At 50.3% G+C, this 20,821-nt stretch overlaps 1 protein-coding gene and 1 long non-coding RNA gene across 3 annotated transcripts in view; one reads left to right on the top strand and one right to left on the bottom strand.

The window, feature by feature from the left end:
• SDK2 (sidekick cell adhesion molecule 2) overlaps positions 1-20,821 on the top strand; it is a 138,885-nt gene that overhangs the window by 60,000 nt on the left and 58,064 nt on the right. For both annotated transcript variants that reach the window (XM_040452279.1, XM_040452278.1), the window contains exons 11-17: positions 788-890; positions 7,185-7,361; positions 7,610-7,746; positions 8,328-8,475; positions 13,327-13,467; positions 14,950-15,131; positions 15,736-15,851. In XM_040452279.1, coding sequence (XP_040308213.1) covers positions 788-890; positions 7,185-7,361; positions 7,610-7,746; positions 8,328-8,475; positions 13,327-13,467; positions 14,950-15,131; positions 15,736-15,851 — 1,004 coding nt within the window. The remainder of the gene's footprint in view (positions 1-787; positions 891-7,184; positions 7,362-7,609; positions 7,747-8,327; positions 8,476-13,326; positions 13,468-14,949; positions 15,132-15,735; positions 15,852-20,821) is intronic.
• Positions 1,916-20,821, bottom strand: part of LOC121015375 (uncharacterized) — a 34,344-nt gene continuing 15,438 nt past the window's right edge. Inside the window, exon 4 of the long non-coding RNA XR_005783801.1 lies at positions 1,916-2,138. This is a non-coding gene — a long non-coding RNA (uncharacterized LOC121015375). The remainder of the gene's footprint in view (positions 2,139-20,821) is intronic.

The following is a 20,821-nucleotide window of genomic DNA, read 5'->3' as shown; positions in this document are numbered from 1 at the left end:
GAAGGCCGGGCTTCTGCCGATGGTGCCACGAGAGCGAGGCCGAGTGATAACAGAGAGGCGGTGGGCAGCTGTCTTCAACGTTAGGGCGGCAGTCAGCACCCCCGTTGCGTAAAGGGCCAGAGAGTAACTATTTTAGGCTGCGTGGGCTGGACGGCCTCTGTCCCGACTCCTCGACTGACTTTCCTGTTTCAGCAAGGCAGCAGCCAGAGGGCACGGCTGTGTTCCGATGCTAGTGGCTTTGGTAGCCAAAGAGGCTACCGGCCGGACTCGGCCCCTGACCGTAGTGTTCTGAGCCCTGCTTTAAGGAAGCGAATCAAGCCCCTTGTGCGGTCAGATTGCACCACTGGGGATCCACGCCCAAGACAGACATGCCTGCGGGCCACCTGGGGAGGCTGAACACCCGTGGGCTCGAATGCCGTGCAGCAGGGGATGCTGTTTTTACGCTGGCTAGACCACCGCTGTGCTGGGACCATGGGCCCCCGATCACCCTCAGATTTCCGTTTGTGTATCCCTCACGCGGGTTCGTGGGGGCAGGATTAAACGAGCCCCCACCACGAACGTGGCTTTCAAGAATTCAAGTACCACGGAGGCACATTGTTCCCTTAACGCTCTGGGACATCGGCCGTGGTAGACCTGTCCACGCGCGGGGCCTGCCTCCGCCTACCCGTCGAACTCAGCCACTCGGGCTCGGTTTACCCGAAGGCGCCCTTCCCACACACCTGCGTCTCACCTGTTACTCTGGCTCTACACCCCCTTCTCACCACCCTGTCTCCCTGCCCTCTTTCAGCCCGGACCCGCATCACCAAGCCTCCCCAGGACCAGAGTGTCATCAAGGGCACCCAGGCCTCCATGGTGTGCGGAGTGACCCATGACCCCCGAGTGACCGTCAGGTACTCCCTCTGCTGTGACCCCATGGAGGCAAAAGGGGAGGGCAGCTTGTGGCCAATATCACTGCCAAAGCAGCGGGCAGCAAGGCTGGAAGGGGCCGGCCACTGACGCCACTCGGGAGTCCTGGCCCCCACGGCTCTGGAGGCAGCTGCATCCTGGGGCGCCATCTGGTGGCCATTGGGCATATGACAGTCTAACAGCCACACCAAATGCCCCCCCCACCGCCGGAAGCCAAGGTTGCTCGTAAGGGTTCCTAGACTTTTTTTTTCCTTTTAATTTTTTTTTTCAATATATGAAGTTTATTGTCAAATTGGTTTCCATACAACACCCAGTGCTCATCCCAAAAGGTGCCCTCCTCAATACCATCACCCACCCTCCCCTCCCTCCCACAGGGTTCCTAGACTTTTAGACACACATCCGTCCTCGGCCAATGCACTGCGGGCCTCCAGTTTGAGAAACACCTCCTCGAACATTAAACATTGATATTTAGGGCAGTCGTCGTGTGCTGCCGGCACAAATGCAAGCAGTGAGCCTTGAAATCACAGAGATGTAGTTAATATGTTGTCAACACATGATTCAGAATATGCTTATTCCTGGGATTATTCAATTTTTGTAAAAAATAAATATATCAACCATAAAAATGTTCTCCAAGAGAACCCACATGTTCCTCCCCATAGAATACCGCTGTGAGTCTCAGTTCTATACATAAGTAGCTATAATTTTAGCACCCATTAATTGAAAATTTTTATAATAAAAAAAACTATGGTTAATTCAGTAACACTTTAAAATAAGTTGGCGTTTTATTTATTAAAACGTCATCTAGTATTTGGAAAATACTTGCATATCTTATTCATTCTCTAGACGATTCTTTTTTTTTTTAAGTTTATTTATTTTTGAGAGAGAGAGAGAGAGCACAAGCGGGGAAGAGGCAAAGAGAGAGAGGGAGACACAGAATCTGAAGCGGGGTCCAGGCTCCGAGCTGTCAGCACAGAGCCCGATGCAGGGCTTGAACTCATGAACTGTGAGATCATGACCTGAGCCGAAGTCGGACACTTAACCGGCTGAGCCACCCAGGCGCCCCCATTCTCCAGACAGACCTTCATTGACAAAGGGATTCATGGATCTCTTGGAATATAGCCGCAGGCCCACCTTCCAAGGACCTCCAGGGACCCATAGGTGGAAAACTGTGTTCTGATGCACTGGAGGGGTCCTCGCCTCAGGATGGAATTCTCCATGTAGCGCAGTTTTTTCTAGATGGGAAGAGAGAGAACAGAACTGGTCCCTCAGCATTTGCAGCCTGTGCCCAAAGTCTCCCCACATCTCCCACCCCTTCCTTGGACTTGAAAACCCTGTCCCAGCTTCAGGGAACACACCATGGGGCTCCCTGACCAGACAGGCTAGGAAGGACCCGAGCAACCAAATCAAATAAAGTGGCGGAAGAGTTTCCAGAACAGTCTCAGGAGAGAACTCTTCCGTTTGGTATCCGAGGCCAGATCTAGACCCACTCTGAGAAATCCAGTCAGGCAACATGACTACTAATCCGTATTTCTGTTGGCCTTTTTTCTTACTGCATGGCTAATAGATATCCTGTATAGAAGGAAAATGTAGAAAATGCAGATAAGCCCCAAAAACTGGGGAGGGAGAGAGAGAGGGGAAAAAAAAAAGAAGGAAAAAAGTAAGTTTACCTGTTTCTCTCAGAGATAGTAATATTTGGGTGTCATTTGTAAAAAACTGGAAACACAATTCCTTAGTCTGTGTCCAGGTTTTTACAAATGACACCCAAATATTACTATTTGGTAAGAACCTTAAGAACCTATTGTGACTCTCCTTCCCTGTCGATGAATATTTTCATATAAACTCCATTACATGATTCTTCACATGTCCATTGTGTGGCTGTAATGGAATTTATGTTACCAATTCCCTAATTCTGGATACTTGGATTGTTTTTCAATTTTTTGCTAATATTAAGAAACATAACGATCCACATCCTTGTAATTATTTTTGCACGGCTTTGATTTCCTGAGGACTAATTTTTTTAATTTGTTTAATGTTTATTTATTTTTGAGAGAGAGAGAGAGACAGAGTGTGAGTGGGGGAGGGGCAGAGGGAGAGGGAGACACAGAATCGGAAGCAGGCTCCGGGCTCCGAGCTGTCAGCACAGACCCTGACGCAGGGCTTGAACTCATGAACTGCAACATCATGACCTGAGCCGAAGTCACATGCTTAACTGACTGAGCCACCCGTGCACCCGCTAGGACGGGATTATTTTTATTTATTATTATTTTTTTTACATACACTTTTTTAAAAGTTTTTTTTAACGTTTAATTATTTTTGAGAAAGAGAGAGACAGAGACAGAGACAGAGTGCAAGCAGGGGAGGGGCAGAGAGAGAAGGAGACACAGAACCCGAAGCAGGCTCCAGGCTCTGAGCTGTCAGCACAGAGCCCGACGCGGGGCTCGAACTCACGGACCGTGAGATCATGACCTGAACTGAAGTTGGATGTTTAACCGACTGAGCCACCCAGGTGCCCCCTATCTTAATATCATTTAAAATCACTCATCAAAATTGTTTAATAGCCAGCTATATAATAACAGATAATTTTGGAAAATTTATACCCTGAGTTAAATGAACCCACTGGTTGTTTTTTTTCCTTTCTTTCTTTCTTCCTTCCTTCCTTTCTCCCTCCCTTCCCTCCTTCCTTCCTTTCTCCCTTCCTTCCTTCCTTTTTTTCTTTCTTTTTTCCTTCCTTCCTTCCTTCCTTCCTTTCTTTTATTCTTTCTTAACTTTCTATTGTGGAAATTTTCCAAGATAGGCCAGAGTAGAGAGACCAGTGTCATTAAGTCTCATATACCCGTCTCTCAGCCTCAGTGATTGTCAGCACTTTGCTCACCTGATTTTGCCTATCCCCCTCCCCCACTACACACACACACACACACACACACACACACACACTTTTTTTTACTGCAATATTTTTTTAATGTTTGTTTATTGTTTTTGAGAGAGAAAGAGTGCGTGCACATGCTCGTGAGTAGGGGAGGGGCAGAGCAGGGAGACAGAGGATCCAAAGCAGACTCTGCACTGCCCGCAGCGAGCCTAACGCGGGCCTCGAACTCACGAACTGTGACATCACGACCTGAGCTGAAGTCGTATGCTTAGCCAACTGACCCACCCAGTCGCCCCTAACTGCGATATTTTAAAAGCAAATATTAAGCGTGTAATTTCACCTTTACATATGTCAGTGTGCATTTCTTACCTAAAAGGACTTTTCTTTAAACATAACAACAACCATGTCCCTGGTCACACCTAACACAATGAGAAATCAGTCCCTTGATGTCTGCTGATACAATGGCCCTGATTATCTCAGAGGTGCCTTTTTAAAAGTTGGTTGGTTGATGGGGCGCCTGGGTGGCTCAGTCGGTTAAGCGACCGACTTCGGCCCAGGTCACGATCTCCCGGTTCGTGGGTTCAAGCCCCACATCGGGCTCCGTGCTGACAGCTCGGAGCCTGGACCCCCCTTCGGATTCTGTGTCTCCCTCTCCCCCTGCTCCTCCCCCACTCACACTCTGTCTCTCTCTCTCTCAAAAATAAACATTACCTAAATAAATAAATAAATAAAAGTTGGTTGGTTGAACTCAGCGTCCACACAAGGTCTACACATTGCTTTTGGTTGGTGTGCCTCCTTTCTACATAGTCCCCTCCCCCTCCTTTTTATTCTTGTTTTCATTGTTGCTTTGTTTATGTGCAGTTAATTAGTTGGAGAGACCAGGTTCCACAAGACAGAGGTCCAGCTAACTTGTTCTGTAAAGGGCCAGAGAGTACATATTTTAAGCTTTGAGGGCTATATAGCTTTTGTCACAGCTCTTCAAGTCTGCTTTTGCAGTGCAAAAGCAGTCACAGGCAGTGTGCAAACAAGCGGGCATGTCTGTGTTCCAATAAAACTTTATTTTTTTTTTAATTTTTTTTTTCAACGTTTATTTATTTTTGGGACAGAGAGGGACAGAGCATGAATGGGGGAGGGGCAGAGAGAGAGGGAGACACAGAATCGGAAACAGGCTCCAGGCTCTGAGCCATCAGCCCAGAGCCCGACGCGGGGCTCGAACTCCCGGACCGCGAGATCATGACCTGGCTGAAGTCGGACGCTTAACCGACTGCGCCACCCAGGCGCCCCCCAATAAAACTTTATTTACACAAACAGGCGGTGGGTCATTGTTGGCCGATACCCACTGTAGAAGGCCCCACCTTCGGGGTTTGGCTAGCTGCTTTTTCGTGGTGTGGTACACTTGTACCTCGATCCCTGGTATTTCTACTTAGATTCAAGGAACTGGTTGATCAGATTCGGGTTCAGCTGTTGGGGCATAAACACTCCACGGGTGGTAATCTATGCTTCCCAAAACGCCACCTCCCAGGGCAAAAGATGTCTGCTTGCCATGAGCTGTTTTTTTTTTCTTAATTTTTTTTAAGTTATTTTTGAGAGAGAGAGAGAGAGAGAGAAAGAGCATGAGCCAGGGAGGGGCAGAGAGGGGGGCAGGTACAGAGGCTCTGAAGCAGGCTCTGTGCTAACAGCAGAGAGCCCGATGCGGGGCTCGAACTCACAAACTGTGAGATCATGACCTGAGCTGAAATCAGACTCTTAACCTCCTGAGCCACTCAGGAGCCCCTGCCAATAAGCTGTTTCTTATGCAGGAATTCTACTCATGCCATCAGTGCTGGCACAGATGATTCTTTTCTAGCTATGGAGATGAATTGAAGGTGATTCCTTCTGACAATTTGTAACTATGTATAAAAAGCCTTAAAATTTAACTCAGCAGTTTCACTGCTGAAAACGTATCCTCGAGGAAATGATTTAGCACGTAGGAAAATACGTTACTGCAAGGATGTTCATCGCAGCATTAACTATAATATCGACAAACAAGGAGCCAAGCTGGTCACCCAACATTATGGGAACGATCGCAGAGCAATCATGTGGGAAGCACCGTGCAGCTGATAAAAACCATGGTGTGGAAGCATCCCATTTAAAAGTTTATGACATTTTGTGGGGCGGGAAAGCAGCTTTAAAGTCAGGACGGATGGGTAGATAGCTAGATATTGTTTACGTACGTGTGCTATAAGAGTCAAAGTGCATAATGATGACTAACTTCTATTGATCCCTTGCCACGCTCCGGGCACTTCTTGGAGCATTTTATATTAACTCACACAATCCTTAGAGCAACCTTATAAAGCGGGTGGTATTATTTTCCTCGTATGACAGATGAGGACACTGAGGCACAGGGAGGGTAAATAAACACACCCAGGATCACAAACGCTGGTAAGTGGCCAAGGCAACATCTGACCAGGGAATCTGAATCCAGAACATAGAAACACTGTGGTACCATGCCCATTGGGGCAGGAGGGAAAAGTCTGGAAGGTATATGCTCAGCTGTTAATCATGGTTACCCATTATGGGAAAGCTTCTCGGTTTTCCTGTATTTTTTTTTTTCTATTTGTATTTGCAATTCCCTGATTTTTTTTTTTTTAAACCTAGCTTTAAAATATTACAGGCTCATTCTCCCTAGCAAACTTGCATTCTCTAACACAGAGAGTTCTCTCCCATCCTTGTGGCTCAGGCCACCCTGTCCCCAGCTGAGCGAGTGACGGGTCATGTACAGAGCGGCTCAGTCCCAACAGCAGGACGTGCTCCCCGGAGCTGGCACCCCACGTTATGTTGACAGTAATAGTTGTATTTCCTCAAGAATCATTCCAGAGGGGATATTTCTTATTGTCAGGCCCGGGCGTGTGTGTAATTTCTCAAGTCCCCCTTTGTACTGACTGACCGAAGCTAAAGTGATTTTTTGGACACTGAAGTCAATTTGTCACAGTGATGCATTGATCTAATGATTCCCCTCATAAAACTAATTCCAAAATGCAGTCTGTGCGGAAACGTTAATTCTTTTTCCAGCTGTAATCTTTTAACCTCCTCGGAAGATTACCTTTTGCCGGCTCTTTTGTGCTGGCTGCTTGGCAGTCGCTTCTGGCCAAAAGCAACACGGCTCTGACCTAGACCTGAGATAGAGGTGTGACGGCTTCGTGTGCTAACCCTCCCGGACGGAGCACCTGCCACGGGGACGGTGGGCTGGGGGCTGATCGGGCGCCCACCGTGCTCTGGCCCCAGACCAGCCCCGGGGCATGGGGGGGGTGGGGAAGGGGGGGGGGGACTCTGCCGCCTTTGGAACTCTCCTCCAGATCCGCCCTGGGCTGAGCCCCAGAAGTGCCCCCTAGTTCCCTACCTCTCTTTACTGACTGGTTCTTCTTACTCTCAGGTACGTCTGGGAGAAGGATGGGGCCACCCTGGGCATGGAGAGCAACCCCCGCATCCGTCTCGACAAAAACGGCTCCCTGCACATCTCGCAGACGTGGTCAGGGGACATCGGCACCTACACCTGCCGGGTGCTCTCAGCCGGGGGCAATGACTCTCGAAGTGCCCACCTGCGCGTCAGGTAAGGGGGCAGCCTGCCCGGGCCCCCCCCCCAACCGCAACTCAGTGAGGCCTTCTGTCAAGAGCAGAGGAGTCTGGGGACAGGTAGGACAGGTAGGCCCGTAAGCCAGGGAGCAGAGCCTCCAGGTGGCCGGCCCGAAGGCCGAGCTTGGCGGCTGAGGCATCTCGAAGTTCAGTCTGAGCCCTGGTGCCCGTGTGTCACCTGACTCCAGACCTCACAGCCGGCCCCGCCACACCTCTCTCCCCCAGGCAGCTGCCCCACGCCCCCGAGCGCCCTGTGGCGACCCTCAGCACAGCGGAGAGGCGGGCCATCAACCTGACGTGGGCCAAGCCCTTCGACGGCAACAGTCCCCTGCTTCGCTACGTCCTGGAGATGTCGGAGAACAGTAAGGCTTCCCGCAGCAGCCAGCCGGAGGCACGGGCTTGGAGAGGTGGCCCGGGGCCGGGATCCAGCTCCCCCACGTCCCAGTTCTCTGCCTTTGAGCAGACCTTCTGGAGGCCTCCGCGTCCCTGCAGAACGAGCGATGGCATCCGCCTCCTCGGGCCGCTGTGGCCGTTGAATGAGATCATGTCTGTGAGGTGCGGGACTCAGGACCTGCCTCTCTAGAGCCTCCAAGGCCGTGGCGACTCTTTTTCTTCTTTAGCCTCCAGACTGGGACCTGCAGAATTCACAGGCCTTGTTTCAGGGGCATTTTCAATACAGTTTGCCTGGAGCTCATCGATTCGAGGGGGGAGAAAAAAGATAGAAAAGACACCTGCCATCTCTGTTCCCATGAGTCCTTGCTCCCTCCCCAGGACCCTCCAACCCCCTGGGACACGTGGGCTAAGGGGACCCAGGAAAATGACGTGACCAGCCTCTGCCGGATTGAGTTGGGGGAGGCGCGCCTCTGCTGGCCCAAACGGGGCTGGGGGTAAGGAACACGGCCCCCGGGATGTCCACCTCTGCCTCCACCCTCTGTCCTTGTAGATGCCCCCTGGACCGTGCTCCTGGCCAGCGTGGACCCCGAGGCTACCTCCGTGATGGTCAAGGGCTTGGTGCCCGCGCGCTCCTACCAGTTCCGTCTTTGTGCCGTCAACGACGTGGGGAAGGGACAGTTCAGCAAGGACACGGAGAGGTGAGCGGAGCACGTGCTCTCGCCCGGTGGGTCTCGGTGACCCCATTGGCCGGCGGGGCTGAGGGGGGCTGCCTACGGCCGAGACCAGTATGGCCACGCGGGGCCCGCTGTGTGCAGATTCTGGGGGCTTTGGTGTCCACCTCTGTCGAAAGGGGTAGCGTCACTCACACCTGCCTCACAGGGATGCCGCCAAGGTGAAAGGTCACCCGGGGGAGGTGCTGTGAGCAGTGCCCGGGGCAGGATAAGCACCGATTTAATGGTCCCTCTCACTGGGAGCCGAGCGAGTTCAAAGACTCCCCTCGCTCTGCTCTGCCTCTCCTATCGGCCGCCGTCACTGTTACGTGCACGTGACAGATGTCCGTATCCAGTGCCTCGCAAGACGCCAGGTCTGGTTAAGCTTTTGGCGAGGCTGCTTTAAAGATGATGAAAACTGGGGCGCCTGGGTGGCGCAGTCGGTTAAGCGTCCGACTTCAGCCAGGTCACGATCTCGCGGTCCGTGAGTTCGAGTCCCGCGTCGGGCTCTGGGCTGATGGCTCAGAGCCTGGAGCCTGTTTCCGATTCTGTGTCTCCCTCTCTCTCTGCCCCTCCCCCGTTCATGCTCTGTCTTTCTCTGTCCCAAAAATAAATAAACGTTGAAAAAAAAATTAAAAAAAAAATAAATAAAATAAAAAAAATAAAAAAAATAAAAAGATGATGAAAATTGAGGAAAAACAGAGGGTCGTCCATTTTCGAGCATCACCCGGTAATACCCGCTTCCGTAGGAGGCGACTGATTCTGGCCACTTAAGTCCTGTAACCAGGTGGTCACCTCTGGGGAGAAAGAAGCCATGCAACAAGAGGGCAGAGGGACGGTGACACAAATCCCATGCACCAAAGCATTCCTTTTCTTATGTTTCTCTTCACTTTTTCCAGATGTATTGAGATTCTAATTGACATGTGACACGGTGTGAATGAGTTGAAGGCACAGTGTTTTGATTCGATGGATTGTATGTTCCCATGTGATCAGCACCACAGCGTTAGCTGACACGTCCATTTCTTTTTTGTGGTGAGGACACTTTCGACCTCCTCTCTGAGCAACTTTTAAGTAGACGATATGGGACTTTCAGCTATCATCCCCAGGCTATACTTCAGATCCCCAGGATTTGTTAAGCTTATAACTAGAAGGCTGTAGCCTTGACCAGTATCTTCCCATGTCCCTCCCTCACTAGCTCTCGGTAACTACCACCCTCCTCTCTGTTTCTCTTAAATTCAGCTATTGTAGACCCCGCGTACGAGATCGCACAGTGTTTGTTGGTGCAAATGGTCCTTCTTTCTCATAGCTGAATAATATTCCATCGTATTCATCTACCACATCTGCTTGATGGACCCATCCATTGACAGATACGTAGGGTGTTTCCACGTGCAGACAGATCTTCGAGATCCTGTGTTCATCTCCTGTGGATGGATGTTTTAAAAATTTGTTTTTAATGTCTGTTCTATTTTTGAGACAGACAGAGTGCAAGTGGGGGAGGGGCAGAGAGAGCCAGAGTCCCAGAATCCAAAGCAGGCTCCAGGCTCCGGGCTGTCAGCACAGAGCCCGACGCGGGGCTCGAACTCATGGACCGCGAGATCATGACCTGAGCTGAAGTTGGACGTTCAGCTGACTGAGCCACCCAGGCATCCCATCCTGTGGATGGATTTTTTAATCTTTTGTGGGGCTGCCATTTTGTTTTCCACACTAGCAGCACCCACAGTGCACGAGGGTTCCCTTCTCTCCACATCCCTGACAATGCCTGTTCTGTCTTGTCTTTTTGATTTTCCATGAGAGCTGATCTACGAGGTGTGGGGTGACACCTCACTGGTTTTCATTCACATTTCCTTTTCACCTACCTGTTGGTCATCTGTGTGTCTTCGTGGGGAAAATGCCTGTTCAGATCTGCCTATTTCTAATTCGGGTTGGGGGTTTTTTGTTGTTGGTTTTTTGGGTTACTTATTTATTTATTGCTATTGGGTTGTATGAGTTCTTTATATATTCTGAATATTAGCCCCTTATCAGATATATGGTTTGCAGATTTAGCGTTTCATTTTGTTGGTTGTTTCTTTTGTCGTGCAGGAGCTTGTTCATTTCCTGTGGTCCCACTTACTTATCTTTGCTTTTATTGCCTGTGCTTTGAGTGTCGTCTCCTGGAACCCACTGCCCAGACCAACATCAAAAAGCTTGTCCCTATGTTTTCTTCCAGGAGTTTGACAAGTTAGGGTCCTACGATTAAGTCTTTAATTTTTTTTTTCGTTGTTCTCCTTTAGATTTCCAGCTGATTCGATTTTTTAAGTTTATTTATTTATTTGGAGAGAGAGCGTGCGCACGTCGGGGAGGGGCAGAGGGAGAAAGAGCAAGAATCCCAAGCAGGCTCCACGATGTCAGCGCAGAGGCTGACGTTCGGGGCTCCGACTCATGAACCGTGAGATCATGACCGGAGCCCAAACCAAGAGTCGGACGCTCAACCAACTGAGCCACCCGGGCACCCCGTTTTTGAGTTAATTTTTGTGACTGGTGTAAGCTAGGGGTCCGGTTTCATTCCTCTGCATGTGGGCTGTCCAGTTTTCCCAACACCGTGTATTAAAGAGACTTTCCTTTCCCCACTGAGAAGAATTAATATTGTTAAAATGTCCATGTTACCCAAAATGTCCACGTGTAAATTCAGTGCAACCTCTATCAAAATTCCGATGGCATCTTTCACAGAATTAGGAAAAAGAAAAAGACAGTCCTAAAGTGTATTTGGAGCCACAAAAGACCTTGAGTAGCCAGAGCGGTCCTGTGAAAGAACAAAGCTGGAGGCATCACATTCCCTGATTTCACACGATACTAGAAAGCTGTAGTAATCAAAAAGCATGATATTGGCATAAAAATAGACACTGAGACCCATGGAACGGAGTAGAGAGCCCAGAAATAAACCTTTACGTATACGGTCAGCTGACAGTTTACAAGGGAGCCAAGAACGTACTTGGCTCTTTAAAGGATTCTCTTAGGTGTGTGTATGCAGACCTCTGGCTTAAAACAATCGTTGGGTTTTGCCACAGTTCCAGTGAGCTTAAGTCTTTCTGGTTCTCACTGGGGGGATGCCACAGGGGTGGTGGCACCGTCACAGGAGAGAGAGGTGGCAGCTAACAGGAGGGCACTTACAGGAGAATGTATTCACTCGCTGCTGATTGAACGCCTACTATGTGCCAGGCTGTGTGTGGTCCGTCAGTGGTTCGGGGAACAACGTGGACACGGCCCCAGCCCTTCAGAACTACAAAATCCCAACAGTAGAAAGCCTCAAAGTGCTGGGACATCTACCCTACACTTTCTCCACGTCTTCAGGCTTGTTTTTCAAACCCTGATTCATCTTCCTGATGAATCCTCATGCTAACAGCCCTGAGTCACAAAGAAAAAGGTGAAATCGCCCTCGCTGCGGGCTTTACAAAGACGTGGGAGTGTGCAGTACGCGTTGCAAAGCTCTCCGTCAGAAAGCAAAAACATAAAAGTAAGCTGAAAGGGAGAGACATCCATCAAAAATAATTAACTTCTGCTTTTAATGGATGCGTGTCAGTTTTGCGGCACCCCGGTGGAACGCCGTGTCCCCTGGCAGCTCCAGAGGAGGCAATGCAGTGGCACTCGCTTCCGGAAGCAGGCGATGGGCTCGCGCACGCGCCTCGCCAGCCCCGCCCGGCCTGCCCGTCCCCAGCCCTGGGCCCAGCTGGTTGGAAAAGGAAACCTAGTTACAGCTTGCACCCGGGAAGTGAAAAACATCACTGCTTCTGACATTCCTGATCACTTATGACATCATCGTCTCCAACAGCACCTTCTTTGGCACGTGAGAAGCTGAGGCCGAGGTCCCTTTCCTGCACAGAAAATACACACATCTGGGGCTTTATAATGGTTTTTTTTTTTTATTTTTTTTAACATTTATTTATTTTTGAGAAGCAGAGCATGAGCGGGGGAGGGGGAGGGAGAGAGAGAGGTACAGAATCTGAAGCAGGCTCCAGGCTCTGAGCTGTTTGTTAGCACAGAGCCCGACGCGGGGCTTGAACTCACGAACTGTGAGACCATGATCTGAGCCGAAGTCGGACGCTCAACCGGCTGAGCCACCCAGGTGCCCCTTTAGCGTTTTAAAAATATTCATATATATACATGGTGTCATTTGAACCTCAACCAGTCTCATAAAGCAGACAGGTGGAGCTTTATTATACTCCTTTAAAAGATATGGGGCGCCTGGGTGGCGCAGTCGGTTAAGCGTCCGACTTCGGCCAGGTCACGATCTCGCGGTCCGTGAGTTCGAGCCCCGCGTCAGGCTCTGGGCTGATGGCTCAGAGCCTGGAGCCTGCTTCCCATTCTGTGTCTCCCTCTCTCTCTCTGCCCCTCCCCCGTTCATGCTCTGTCTCTCTCTGTCCCAAAAATAAATAAAAAACGTTGAAAAAAAAATTTTTAAAAAATAAAAGATAAAGAAACAAGCTCAGAGAGGTCAAGTGACTTGCCCCAAAGCGCACAGCAGTTGTGCGGAGTCATCCAGGAACAAAGCAGCCTCCTCATTTCCCATTAAACTCCTGTGTTTGCCATCAAGACTAAGAGTAGAAAAGCCCACCCACTCTTTTTTTTATGTTTATTTATTCTTGAGAGAGAGAGAAAGAGACAGCTTAAGCGGGGGAGGGTCAGAGAGAGGAGACAGAACTGGAAGCAAGATCCAGGCTCTAAGCTGTCAGCACAGAGCCCAACATGGGGCTCAAATTCGCGAACCGTGAGATCATGACCTGAGCCAAAACAGAGGCAGACACCTTAACCAACTAAGCCACCCAAGCAACCCGTCCCACCCACTCTTGACGTTTTTATATCCAGGGTCTCCCTTCCCGAGGAACCCCCCACGGCCCCTCCACAGAACGTCATCGCCAGCGGCCGGACCAACCAGTCCATCATGATCCAGTGGCAGCCGCCTCCGGAGAGCCACCAGAATGGCCTTCTCAAGGGCTACATCATTAGGTAGGCGTCCAATCCCGGGAAAGGTAGGGCAGCCCAGACTCAAGGGGAGGGTCGGATGTGGATTGGGAAACAGCAAGGTCACGGCGGGTCTTTCCCCATCGAACGAGGGCCCGGCAACAAGAACTGCCTTCACTGTGTTATGAAAGACTTGGGTTAGACATAAAGAAGAACTTCCAGAAGGCAGAGCCTTGGAAACCAATGGGAATGCTTGAGGGAAGGGGTACAGTGTCGTGTCCTCAAGGCTGTATGGGTGGGCAAGTCTGCCACATGTCACGGCTCCACAGGCCCAGGGAGACAGGTAAAATATTCAAGGGGCCAACCACCCAGGAAACCAAAAATATTCCAACTGAAACCAACTACTGGGTCAAGAACTGGTCAAAAAGCAGACCTCCTTTCTTTGGTCCTTACTGCCAAATGAAGCCCAGTTATATAGACTTTTCTGTCTCCCCTTGACCAAGGGCACGTCCCTGATAACCTCAGACTGAGTTATTAAGTGCTATTAGTTCGGTTTTGTGAATTAAAATTAGCATAAGTGGAAGTTACTGAACATTCACCAATGTTCTGAATTCTGGCTGGCTGCAAAAGGCATGTCCCTTTTCCTATAGGCTTACGCTCTCTGGAAGAAGTTATTGTTGAGTTTGCTCCCTTATCGGTTCATTTTGTTGTGAGCTTTTGGTGACCCCAAATCAGCAGTGGTTCTCAGAGGGCGGTCCTGAGGCCGGCAGCAGCATCGATTCGAATGCAACTTCTCAAGTCCCACACCTGACCTACCGAATGGGAAACTCCGGGGTGGGCCCAGCAAACCTGTGTTTTAACAAGCCTTCCAGGGGGTTCTGATGCGGGGTAAGCCTCCGAGAACCACCGCTATGGGGTATCGTAACACATCAAAATAATTTGAGGCCTCTGATTTTCCAAAAATGGGTAGAGGCTATCCAGCCTCCAAAATTTCGCCTGAACAGACCCCACTTCTTTATTACCATGTGTTCTTCTTCCAGTGGAAGGTCGAAATTGGCAAAGTAGGTAGCCTCAGATGTTTTCCCTTCACCTAAGTGAATGACCGTCAAAAGGGGAGCCACTGTTCTGGAGGGTATAAGAAAATGAGCCCAACCTTTGGTTGGACTTGGCCCTCCATCAATGAGCCCTCCAAGGTGAGGCCAGTGTGATCTCCCCAGAACTCTTATCATCCGTGGTCATGTAGCCATCTCCCCAGTGTCCTCCCCCATCGGAAAGAACAGACACATCCACTAGGCCTGTGCTATCCAGGGAGATGGCCGTTGGTCACCTGTGGTTTTGACTATAAAGGAAATAAATGTACAGGTTCCCAGTGCCAACCACGTTTCAAGTGCCCAACAGCTGTATATGCTCATGGCTGCCATATTGGACAGCGTGGGTATGGAACGCTCACTCTGTCACACCCGGTTTCCTGGGCACGCGCCAAGCAGGCTGACTCCAAGCCACCGCATCCTGCCTTCCGCCCCTCAGGTACTGCCTGGCCGGGCTGCCTGTCGGGTATCAGTTCAAGAACATCACGGATGCCGATGTCAACAACCTGCTGTTGGAGGACCTCATCATCTGGACCAACTACGAGATCGAGGTGGCCGCCTACAACAGTGCCGGGCTGGGTGTCTACAGCAGCAAAGTCACCGAGTGGACACTGCAGGGAGGTGGGTGGGGACTGTGACCACGGAGGACTGGTGCTTCTCTCTCTCCCAGGCTCGCACCTGTCGGTCCGGTACCTGTCCCGTCCTGCCTCAGCCATGTCACCTGTTGTATCCAGTCCCGAGCTATTGCCCGCTGCCCCTGGCTACCCCGCAGGGTGGGAGGGTCCTGAGGGAAAGAGGAGTTGGGGGGAGCACGAGCACGGCAGAAGCTTCCGGGTTACAGGGACCTTCTACACAGTCCACCACAGGATCACGAGACTGCTCACGCGGAGTATCGTACATAAAAACCTCCCCGAGTATTTTCACAGCCCTCGCTTCTATTTCTTGGTAGCCTGTGAAATGGGTCAGGCGAGTTTTATTAAACCCACACTAATCTAGAGAAAGAGGATGTCTTAAGTCCACAGAGCAAGGGGGGAGAAGGGGTGGGGCGAAGCGGAGTCTGCAGACCCCATCCCTGTGTTTGCTCTACTTAACCGGGCAAGACTGACCGTGCTCTCCTGCACCGCCCGGCGCCCCCCCCCCCCCCCCGGGCACCGCGGCCCGGGCTCTCCACCCCCCCCCCCCCCCCCCCCGCCCCGCCGCCGCCCGCACCTCTGCTCTCCTCCAGTCCCCACCGTCCCTCCTGGCAACGTGCACGCAGAAGCCACCAACTCCACGACCATCCGCTTCACCTGGAATGCCCCCAGCCCCCAGTTCATCAACGGCATCAACCAGGGCTACAAGGTATGTGAAGCCTCTCCTGGCCCCAAGAGGAGGCCCGGGGATTCTCTGAGGGAGGCCACGGGCTGAGGAGGAGGGGAAAAGGGGAGGGATCCCCCCGTACTTTCGAAATCATTGGTTCGAGCCAAACAAAGGACGCGTGGTCAAGGCCAAGGGCTCACGGGCTCTCTCTAAGGCCACTTCCAGGCTGGGGGGTGGGGGGGGTCTGGACACTGCCCAGTCTGTGACCCAGTGCCTGGGAGTTTTCTCGGTGAGACTAGGGTATAAACGAAACCAGATTCGTTTCGGGCTCAGAAACACCTGGGCATAGCCATGGCCTCGGAAAAATCCAGAATCGACTTCTTCCCGCCAAGCTGTGGCTCTAACAGGCATCCTGCTGGGACACACGTCCTTGGCATAATGTACCTGACCCCACAGGGAGTATGGTTAAGGGCACAGGACTAGGACCCTGACAGATGTGGTTAAGATCCTGGCTCTGGCTGTGCCCCTTGCTGGCTCCCTGGACAAGTCCTGTAAGCTGTCTGAGCTTCCCTCCTTCAATGAATGTTTACTGAGCCCTCCTATCCGCACTGTTCTAGCTGCTGGAAACCCAAAATAAACTCCCATTTCCTCATTTGTGAGGCAGGATGATAATGACATCCGTCCCTTGGGGTGGAGTGAGGATTAAATGAGATAATACTTGTAATTCGTTGAGCACAGTGACAAACACATTAACAAGCGCTCAGAAAATGATAGTGGCCATGGTGGAAATGTGTTCGCCTGGTCAGGCTGCCCTAACCAAGTGCTGCAAAAATGGATTTCCTTCCAGTTCCAGAAGCTGCACGTTTTAGATCAAGGTGTCGACGGGGCTGAGTCCCTCCGAGGCCTCAGTCCGTGGCGTGCAGGTGCCACCTTCTCCCTGTGTCCACACGTGGTCTTTCCTGTGTCCAGATTTCCTCTTCCTAGCAGGACGCCGTCCTTGCTGGACTACAAACCACCTTAATGGTCTCATTTGAACTTTCTTGCCTCTTTAAAGATGCTCTGTCCAAATACAGTCACATCCTCAGGCCTTGGGGGTTAGGACATCCATGTGTGAATTTGGGGGGGAGGGGAGACACGGTTCAGCCCGTGGCAACTAATAACAGCAGCTGTTGTAGTTGCTATCATTGTAACTGTGCTAAAAATCAGGACTTTTCGGGGCTCCTGGGTGGCTCGGTAGGTTAAGGATCCGACTTCGGCTCAGGTCATGATCTCGCGGTTCGTGGGTTCGAGCCCCGCGTCGGGCTCCCCGCTGACAGCTCAGAGCCTGGAGCCTGCCTCAGATTCTCTGTCTCCCTCTCTCTCTGCTCCTCCCCCATTCACACTCTGCCTCTCTCTCTCTCTCAAAAATAATGAAACATTTAAAATTCTTCGTAATAAATAAATAAGCATTAAAAAAAAATTTTTTTTTTAATTTGGGATCTCAACGATCCCTTCCTGGAACCCAGACCTTGATCCCACACCTAGGTCTCTGCTCTCACCCCATGCCAACCCCCACTAAGAAAACTGGATTGCACAGTATGCGGTCCACACCATGGTTTACGGCTGTGCCCCCCCCCCCGCGCCCCCCTCCCCACAGCAGGTGGGAGGATGGGGTGGGCTCCCTCCAGATGCGGGAGGGGAGGCAGTGCATGTCAGGGGTGGGCCACCAGGGGGCAGGCCGTGAAGGGGAGACACTGCAGGCTCCGGCTTGGAGCCCAGAGACCTGGTGACCTCCTGGTGACCGCGGACACTTCCAGAAGGCTCCCGCACTCCCTCTGTTGCACGTTTGCGCGAGTGGAACAGCCAAGACGATCCCTAGGACTGGCAGCCTGGGCTGTTACTACTGCAAGCTGGGGATGGCTGGGCAGAAAGGGGACCGAGATTAAACCGCAAAGAGACATTTCTGTTGGGGTTGCAAACAAAGGAGGGATGGTCCAGAGCTGGGGGCTCCCCCTGCCACAGCCCTCTTGCTCCCAGGAAGGCAGGGCGCCAGGGCCGAGCAGGGCCGTCCTGGGGCAGGGAGCTGCAGCTGAACGTTTGCAGCGCGGGCTGCCTGGCTGGCTGGAAGGCTTCTAATTGGGACTCTGGGGGGAGGCAGCGGAGGGAAAAGGGGAGGCTCGCACTGTGCCGACGAGCTGAGCTGGGAACAATTAGCTTCTTGCTGCCAATTCTGAGTTTTCTTACACAAATTGGGGGCGGGGAGGATAGGGCTGGGCTGCTTTTTTTTTGAAAGGTTTTTAAAATGATTTATTTATTTTTTTGTTTTGAGAGAGAGCATAAGCACAGAGAGGGGCGGGGGGGGGGCGACAGAGGATCTGAAGCGGGCTCTGTGTGGACGGGCTGTCAGCAGCAAGCCCGATGTGGGGCTCGAACTCATGACCTGCGAGATCACGACCTGAGCCTAAGTCAGACGTTCGAGCGACTGAGCCACCCCTGGTGCCCCTGGGCTGCAGATTTCTAAGGCAGGTGCAAGTGGCCGGGAGAGTTCAGGCAATTCAGGCCCAGACAGAGTGGGAAGAGGCCACAGAGGCTCAGATTCAAACTCCGGAGCCTATGCCTTTTCTTGTATTACAAAGAAAATGTGTCATATGCGTTCATGGTAAAATGGTAACTGTAACTTGATTTTTTTTTTTTTCTAAGTACAAATGGATATAAGTAGGCATTTTGTTTCTTCTTTGGCCCTCGGTATCACAGGGAGGAAAGCAGCAATGCCTGTCCCTTCCCTTGTGTACCTGCAACGAGAATGGACTCCCCCCACCCTCGCCTTTTAATTGTTAAAATTTTTCCAACATCTACAATCGTAGAGGGAAAACCGTAACGACTTTAGAAGACCACAGTGTATCCTGACGTCAGCAATTACTGGCTCGTGATCAAATGTGTTCCTTCTATTCCCCAACCCTCTGCCTCTCCCCTGGAATACTTTTTAAGCGGATCCCAGGCCACTGTATCCTTTCCTCCCTAAATATTTCTGCAGAGAAATAGCCTAAAGCCTCTGTTCAAAACACAACCACAGTAACCACACTGTCATCATTGTGCCTAAAAATATCAAGCCCCCTTGCTATCGTCAGATACTCGGTCAGCGTTCACATTTCCCTGATCACCACATCATTTCTTTTACTAGTTGGTTTATTTGCTTCAGGGTCCAAATGAGGTCCACACGACCGCAATTGGTCTGGTTTTTTTAGGTCTCAGCTGATCTATAGATTCTGTCTCTCCTTTCTCTCTCTCTTTCTCTTGTAATTTATTTAGTAAAGAAACTTAATCATTTGCCCTATCGAATTTTCCACAGCCTGGATTTTGCTGATTGCCTCTCTGTGGGGTCATTTAACACATTCCTCTGAACACTATATTTGCAGTAAATTGGAACTTAGAACTAGAGGCTTGATCAGATTCAAGGTTTGATGATTTGTTTTGTTTTTTCCAAATATTACCTCCTAGATGGTGTTGTGCATTTACATCAGAAGGCATAAAGTCTGGCTGTCTCTCTTACTATTGTGTGGTGACCATTGATCACCCTGTGTGATCTATTATTATTTCGGTAGGGTTGCAAAGTGGGGACAGTCAAATATCATAATTTCTCCTTGATTTATCAGCTGAAACCCTTTCCAGTAAAAAGAAGTTTCCCCTTACCAACTTTTTGGTTACCCGAAGGTTCAGTTCATCTAGGGAAAGAATGGTAAAAGTTTAGTCCTCTCCCATCACTTAACCAGTTTTCAGGAAAATGAATGTGATTCCTTAGCATTTTCTAAAGTGACAGATGAGTCACTTTAGAAAGGGGGGGGCATGGGATGGGAGGGGGGCATCTTTTTGTCTCGTTTTTGGCATATTACTATGTACTTAAGGATTTTTAACACATCTGGTATGTTTCAACCCACTGCCATTATTATTTGTGATGATGCCACATTGACCCATCGTTGGCCTCTTTGGTTGGGGAGTTCTTTTGACAGGGCCCCGACAGTCCGATAGCTTCCTTGCAGTCTGACAGCATGGTCCAAGCTGTCCCCAATTCCTGCACTGTCCCTGGGATCAGCCACATCTTCAGAGAACCTTGTCCTTTCCAGAAGGAAATGATAGTTAGATACCAAAATCTGGGCATCAGGGGTGCTCCTTTTTCTAGCACTGGATGCCATTTTCAGGCTCCGTTAATGGACAGCTTGGAAATAATGCTTCTTCTTCCCCCCCTCCTCCCCCCTCCCTCTCCTTCTTCTTCTTCCTCTTCTTCTTACCCCCCTGTTCCTCCTTCTCCTGATGAAACACATACTGATACTTCTAACTCAATTTCAGGGCTATAAGATCTTTAGTAATCTTATTGGCCTTTGTCTCTCTTTGCTCCACACTGAAAATCCAGTACCTACAACACCAGCATAAGTACCTGTCTACTTTACCCCAGAAACACCCACAACACTTTCAGAACAGTAACACCACCGCAGTGACTACCGAAATAGTGTCCAAAATAGTGTCCAATTATTTGCAGTGCTTTCCCTTCCTAGGGTATATCCCGCTAGGGATGTACTTCACATGGCTGTGCTACAAAATCTCTGGAAATAGTTTCTCTCTGTGTAATTTTGCTACAGCTCAATACATCATTAGCTTCGTTTGTTTCATTTCGGTTTTGATTTTTAGGGATTGATTTTTTAATTTAATTTCGTTCCGTAACTATGGAACATATTTACATGGTTCCGGCGTTAAATCTACAAAGTAAATTCAGAGAAAGTCAGCCTGAATTCTGGTCCTTTCCTTCCCCATAGGTTTGATTTCTTTTTGCTTGCTTGTTTCGGTTTTTCTTTTCATTTCTTTTCTTTTTTTAAAGTTTATTTATTTATTTTGAGAGAGAGTGAGTGGGGGATAGGCAGAGAGACAGGGAGACAGAGACTCCCAAGCAGGCTCCGCTCAGCGCAGAGCCTGACATGGGGCTCGATCCCACGACTGTGAGATCATGACCTGAGCTGATACCAAGAGTCCGGATGCTTAAC

This window comes from Herpailurus yagouaroundi, unplaced genomic scaffold (assembly GCF_014898765.1).
Source record: "Herpailurus yagouaroundi ecotype Mexico unplaced genomic scaffold, PumYag 206, whole genome shotgun sequence".
NCBI classification, from domain to species: Eukaryota; Metazoa; Chordata; class Mammalia; order Carnivora; family Felidae; genus Herpailurus; species Herpailurus yagouaroundi.
The sequence above is the reverse complement of the archived record's forward strand: the minus strand, read 5'-3'. Positions and strand labels throughout refer to the sequence as shown.